Source organism: Lupinus angustifolius, unplaced genomic scaffold (genome assembly GCF_001865875.1).
Source record: "Lupinus angustifolius cultivar Tanjil unplaced genomic scaffold, LupAngTanjil_v1.0 Scaffold_1_1094, whole genome shotgun sequence".
NCBI classification, from domain to species: domain Eukaryota; kingdom Viridiplantae; phylum Streptophyta; class Magnoliopsida; order Fabales; family Fabaceae; genus Lupinus; species Lupinus angustifolius.
Genome location: NW_017716410.1, coordinates 56131 through 62507, shown reverse-complemented (window position 1 = coordinate 62507; position 6377 = coordinate 56131). Strand labels below are relative to the sequence as shown.

Sequence of the window (6377 nt, the reverse complement as noted above, 5' to 3'; positions counted from 1 at the left end):
CACATAAAAATTGGATACAATCTTAATCAAATGTAAATTGAATCCAGATTAAGAAAAAACAGATACAAATCATTATTAGAATTCAAAATCGAATATAATTATACATATCTGAAAACATACATAAATATGTATATAGAGATTCAATTTGCATAATATAACACATATTTGTTGCAAAATATGATATAATAGTGCAAACTCAAAATAGAAGTCAACCGTAAGGATTCATGTACAGTGTAACAAAAGCGCATATCATAGTTCTGAAAATTAGAATAAATTACCTCGGTTTTCTTTTAATAAAGAAAAAGAAGTAAATAGCAAAAAGAAAGTTCTTTAAATTTCAATACGTAAATTTAAATGATTTGACAAAACTTTTCACTCCTTTTGAAAATAAGGATTGGAATATATAATAGTACGTGAACATCATTGTTTATGTAGGTTCTGGTAACCACAAATAGAATCAAAACAATTTTTAACACAACGGAAGAAATCTATTTGAATCCCAACAAAAATATGGGTTTATGTAAAATTGAGAAAAAACAATGTTTATGGAGAATTATAAAAATTCATAACATATGCTATGATACCAATTATTGGAAATTTGTTATGATTGTTAAAATATCAATCCTAAGATCTTGAATCTCATGATTCTCAGAACAATATAAAACAAGGATGCAAATCCATGTTCTCTGGTCTACTTGTTGAAAGATAAATTCGAGAGGTTGTTTACCCTCTCATTTTCGGTGTGTTCTTTTCATTTGATTAAGTAAGTGAACTCGATTTTATTCTTTGTTCGCCATCTCGGCTTTGTTGAAATAAATTCCAACGTCGGTATAATGGTTTCAAGAATATTCCAGTTACAACTTACTTCTTAATAATCAAATGTGAATAAGTTATTCCTTCTTTGCCCCATCTCGACTTTGTTAGAATAAATTCTAACGCCGGTACAATGGTCTCGAAACAATCCCTTATTACATAATTATTAAGTACCTTTGAATACCATCTCGGTTTTGTGGAATAAATTCCAACACCGGTTTAATGGTATTCTAATGTACAAAAGTGATGAATACACTACAAATAAAACAACATATTGTCACAGTAGTTTTGCCACACTTATTAAAACTGAGGCTAAACTTGAGCCCAAAGGTGTTACTCTAGTTGGGCCCATTGCTGAATAAGGCAATAAAGATCAAAATTTCTTTTCCCCTGTCCCTCAAAATTTCAACTTATTTTTTCCCCTTTCTCCCTCAAATCTTCTGCAACTTCATTTTCTCTCTCCGTTTAGCCCTCACTCTCCTTCTCACTTTGACTCTTCAGCTTTTCGATTCCGGTAACGGTGCCGTCGCTCCGCTATATTCCGGTAATGGTGCCTTCCCTCTTCGACTCTCAAACCCTAACTTTTCTATTTGTTCAATTTATTTTAAATTTCCTCCAGTTGAAGCGTGATTCTCTTGGTTTGGGTTTTCAATGAATCACTTGTGAGTAGAAAGTGCTTTATAGAGATTCAGGTGTAGAAGCAATTTGAATCTTCTCCAATTCCGAAAATGAACAACTCATATGTGTCGAAGCAATCTAGCATATTCTTCGGTTTATCCGCCAAGAAGTCAAGGAGAAAGCCAACGAGATCTGTTTTCGCCGAAGAAGTAACTAACCAACTATGTATTTCACAATTCAGTTACTCTTTTACTTTAGATCCTTCATTTATACAAGTTCTCATTTACATTGATTCTGAAAGTGTAGCTTTAGGGTAATGTGAAGCTATTGATGAATTTTTGGTGGATGTATTTTCTTTATGATTAATGATTTTTATACTAATTCATTACTCTAACCTAGTGCAGAATTTATTACTTCTGAAGTCTTCTTAATGTTAGATGCAGCCATGGATTTATGTGTTTTCTCAGTATGGAAAGACAGCCTCCAGCTTCATAAGTATGATGGTCGTTGATGGTAATTGTATTAGCATTCTGGGAAAATGAGATGAGTAATTTTGTTGTAGTGGTGGATGCTAGCTCTTGAGGAATGAATTTGAATTTCCATAAAGTTTATCATTAATTATTATATGCTATAGTAAGAGACAGCCTCAACACTTGTCAACATCACTACCTTGCATCACAAAAATAGAAGGAGTGAAGGACAAGAATAGAAGACTAAAACAAAATAGGATTCATGAAAATAATTACATAAGAAGGACTTCAATTCATTATACTTATTTATTAATATATATATTTATTTTGCTTTCCATTTGTAACTAGTTAACTGATTTAAGCATTAGCTTTTAGCATAATAACAAATGGTTTTTATTTGAATTACAAGGTGGTTGTGAAACGAATTTTGGTGGCAAAATATGGGGCTTGTGCAGGACAAGCATGCATAACAATTGATTATATCCTAGTAGAGAAGAGTTTCAGTTCTGAATTGGTACGAAGCTCAAAAGATTTTGAACCTTTTTTCATTATGCTGCTATTTATTACTTTGATATTCAAGCATGGCTCCTCTTGTTTTCTTTAGGTGGCATTAATGAAGATCTGGATTAAGGAGATGTTTGGAGATAACCCAAAAGCATCCAACACTATTGCAAGGATAGTTAACGAAAAACATTTTTCTAGACTGAAGAGTCTTCTTACTGATCCTATTAATCACATAATCTATAATGAAATATATAGAACTACATATTGTACCAGTGAAGTGTATTGGATAACTCTTTCCAGTTACCAAATGTAATTCCCACAATTTAAAAAGGGAAAAGTTGTATTGAGAATAGGAAAAAATGTTGTCCAAACGATGGACATTTGACTAGCTTGTATATTTGTTTCCTAATTGCAGAATGTTTTTTTTAAATTTTGAACTGACTAGGAGTGAGAATATAAAGTATTGTAATGGAAAATTGAACCCAGGTTCTATAGAAAAGCTAATTATGATGGATGCATCCTCGGAAATGGTACAAGCTTGTAAGAATGCTGCTGATGTGTCAAACAATGATAATATTGAGTCAGTCTATGTGGTTGGTGATGAAGAATTTTTGCCTATAAAAGAAAGGTGCATGCGGAGTCAGCTTTACTGATAATTTATTGTAATTTTATAATTATAATTTTACACTTAATATTGATCTAATTATATATTTTTTATCCTTGTATATATGGTATTGCAGCTCTTTGGATTTGGTTATAAGTTGCTTGGGTCTCCACTGGACTAATGATCTTCCTGGTGCAATGATACAGGTATATACTCTAATACAGTTGTCATGATTTGTGGTGTTTACTAGCTCGGTTTGTATTTGAATTAATCATTATCTAATATTGTTCCAGAAAGAGGTAATGCTAAAAATGAAGATCACACGGTACTCGAAAAATGCATGAAACTGATTTTGAAGCAATAATATAGTTATGTTGTTTGGTTTTTTTTACCTGTTTAAGGGTTTGGTAGAATAACCCTAGAACATTGAAGACTGAGTTTTTATTATAATGATTTTTTATGGAAAATAGTTGTAACAATGAAGTATTATAATTAGTGCTTTTGAGCACTAGGAACCTTGATGTGGCAAGAGTTGGTGCTTTTCAAGGTCAAGGCTCTAGCAAATTTACAGGAACTTATTTGAGAAGATAATTTATTTTAGACATTTAATAACAGTATAGGGTTAGTCCAATTTCTAGACGAAGAGGGAGGCCAAGAAAAATACGATTAGGAAAGATTTAGATATCAATGTACATGATTAATGATAGAACATTGTGATGTCATTCAGTTCATGTGGTCGACCCTACTTAGTGGGATTAAGGCTTGGTTGTTGTTGTTGTTGTTGTTGTTGTTGTTGAATGTTGATAAATGAAAGAATTTTCTCCTTTTTTCATCAATTTCTAATTCAAGGAAGACTTGAATGTAATTTGTGTAACTTGGCTGATAACTAAATTATTATTCTGAATAATATTTATTTGATTTGGGATAAAGGTTTGGTTGTTGTTGTAATATTTATTTGATTTAAGCACTGCACAGCAAAATCTTCTCTGCAAATCACCTTTTTTTCTCCTCATCTAAATGTCACTTGAAATATCGTTTATTATTATTCTGATGTACTTTTTAATATTGTTCAGTCTAGATTGGCGTTGAAATCGGATGGCTTATTTCTAGCAGCTATTCTTGGTGGAGAAACCCTGAAGTATTTCTTGAAATTTTTTAGTCCACAAATGTATGGAACATTTTTATAATATTTGTGCTGCCACCAGGGAGCTCAGAATAGCTTGTACTATGGCACAGATGGAGCGTGACGGAGGGATTAGTCCCCGTGTATCACCTTTGGCACAGGCATGTGTTATTGCAAAAATACTGTATTTTGAATTATTTATTTTCCCTCTACCTCTAAAAAGCACTATACTTATGTATGTTCATTTTCCTTCTACCTCTAAAAAGTATTGTTTTTGGGTGTCTATAGAGTTTGAAACGTCATTACCATGAGTAGTTATTTGAAGTTAAGGTTTGGTGGGTTTTTGAAGTTTTGAGTGTTGTTTTGAAAGGTGATATGGATATAAGAGAAGTTTCAATCTTCCATCATGTGGCAATCATGATCATAGGGATTTGGTTTTTGTCTGCTTACAATTTGTATCACCCTGTTATTTATTTTATAGCATTGATATATCTTTATTTGGTGTGAATCTTAATCTATTAATTTTGCAACCCTTTTTATTATTATAATTGTTACTTATCTGCTTTGCTTTTAAAAAATGGGCACTTGTGAGTGTTTGTAATTGAAATCTTAGTTTGAGTTTTTTATATATTTTATTTTATTTGTTTGAAGTTTGAGAAAAACGGTGTGGAATATAATATATGTTTACTTTGATCTTTTTGTTTTACCTTGGAAAGGTTCATGACAATTATGTTATGAAGCGTAGGAATATGCAGTTTAAGGAGAGGAAAATATCTTATCAAAGAAAGGTAATTCTATTATACTTTTGATTTTCCTTCTACCTCTAAAACGTATTATTTTTGGGTGTCTATAGAATTTGAAACTTCATTACCAGGAGTAGTTATTTGAAATTAAGGTTTGGTGGGTTTTTGAAGTTTTGAGTGTTGTTTTGAAAGGTGATATGGATATAAGAGAAGTTTCAATCTTCCATCATGTGGCAATCTTGATAATAGGGATTTGGCTTTTGTCTACTTACAATTTGTATCACCCTGTTGTTTATTTTATAGCATTGATGTATCTTTATTTGGTGAGAATCTTAATCTATTAATTTTGCAACCCTTTTTGTTATTATTATTGTTATTTATCTGCTTTGCTTTTAAAAAATGGGCACTTGTGAGTTTGTATTAATAGTTTATGTTTTCTTTGGTTCCAGCTTGAGGAAGAGGAGAATTTCATTGATGTGCTAAACTCATCTACAAAAAAGGAGACACTTGATATGGAAACTCAAACATGCGAAACATTCAGATTGGAGATATATTCTGCAGCTAGAGAGGAAATGGTACTTCAAGTGTGATGTACCCATCCTTAGACCTTCAAAACCAATCGTGCTATTTGCAATCCCTGATGGTAGGGGCAAACATGCTTCAAGCGATTTCTTTCTTTTTTCTTAAACTGTTTTATAACATCTTCCAAATTCAGAAGTTGTTAGTGCGGATAAGTTACTCTATGGAACTATTTTCATGTTTATCATCACTACTTTATTATGTTTATAAGCAAACTTTTTTAATTGTGTTCCCGATTATCATTTAGAAATGTTTTTTTTCTCTCATTTGGACAATTCGGAATAGTTTTCACATTAAAAAAAGAAAATTATTATAGAATATAATGGTTGTTAAATGGGTGAAAATAACTAAATAAAGATTTAGCCACGGTTTGAATGTGGTTAAAATAATGGTACAAATTAGCCACGGTTGAAACCGTGGTTAAAGAAATGTTACCACACTTCATAAAAACGTAGCTATATCATAAATTGACTGCAGCTAAATTTTTGCAACGCCAGTAATTGCTAGGGTAGTGGAAACCGTGGCTGTTGTATTTTGCCACGTTTTTTTGGTAAAATAGCCACGGTTTTAGCCGTGGCAAACTTGAAATTTTTTTGTAGTGATAGTTAGTTGTTAGAAACAAATAAATAAATAAAGAATAATAAATTTAAGTGACATTTTATTTATTTACTCCCTTTCGGGTTCATTTTATTAACAAACCAAACTTCTTCCTTAAGGAAGGTTGGTATTAAATAATAAATAAATTGCGGAAAGTATATGACAATAAATAAAAGTTAGTAAGTTAGTTTCATCACTTTTGTAAATTAAAAGGTGTTTTCAACAAATAAATTTATTGATAACACTTTACTATTTTACAATTTACACCTCTTTCAAGATTCAATTGTAGTATAGTATAGGGTTATGTCGAACCACAAGGAATTGCC

General features: G+C 31.4%; 2 protein-coding genes across 2 annotated transcripts; both read left to right on the top strand.

Annotated features, from left to right (window-relative positions):
- Positions 1 to 1397: 1397 nt before the first annotated feature.
- On the top strand, positions 1398 to 2718 carry LOC109337084 (aldehyde dehydrogenase family 3 member F1-like). Its single transcript, XM_019573962.1, has 3 exons — positions 1398 to 1640; positions 2311 to 2415; positions 2506 to 2718. Exons 1-3 carry the CDS (start codon positions 1542 to 1544, stop codon positions 2716 to 2718), a joined length of 417 nt encoding a protein of 138 aa, XP_019429507.1. The 5' UTR covers positions 1398 to 1541.
- Positions 2719 to 2859: 141 nt separating this feature from the next.
- Positions 2860 to 5465, top strand: LOC109337082 (putative methyltransferase At1g22800). Its single transcript, XM_019573961.1, has 6 exons — positions 2860 to 3033; positions 3146 to 3215; positions 4083 to 4147; positions 4215 to 4410; positions 4849 to 4920; positions 5325 to 5465. The coding sequence occupies exons 1-6, from the start codon at positions 2912 to 2914 to the stop codon at positions 5463 to 5465; spliced, it is 666 nt and encodes a 221-aa protein (XP_019429506.1). The 5' UTR covers positions 2860 to 2911.
- Positions 5466 to 6377: the final 912 nt, after the last annotated feature.

Coding starts and splice junctions, on each gene's coding strand:
- LOC109337082 (XM_019573961.1), top strand. CDS start 2,912: ATGATGGATGCATCCTCGGAAATGGTACAAGCTTGTAAGAATGCTGCT. Junction 3,034..3,145: donor TTTTTGCCTATAAAAGAAAG/GTGCATGCGGAG, acceptor ATGGTATTGCAG/CTCTTTGGATTTGGTTATAA. Junction 3,216..4,082: donor TTCCTGGTGCAATGATACAG/GTATATACTCTA, acceptor AATATTGTTCAG/TCTAGATTGGCGTTGAAATC.
- LOC109337084 (XM_019573962.1), top strand. CDS start 1,542: ATGAACAACTCATATGTGTCGAAGCAATCTAGCATATTCTTCGGTTTA. Junction 1,641..2,310: donor GATCTGTTTTCGCCGAAGAA/GTAACTAACCAA, acceptor TTGAATTACAAG/GTGGTTGTGAAACGAATTTT. Junction 2,416..2,505: donor AGAGTTTCAGTTCTGAATTG/GTACGAAGCTCA, acceptor TGTTTTCTTTAG/GTGGCATTAATGAAGATCTG.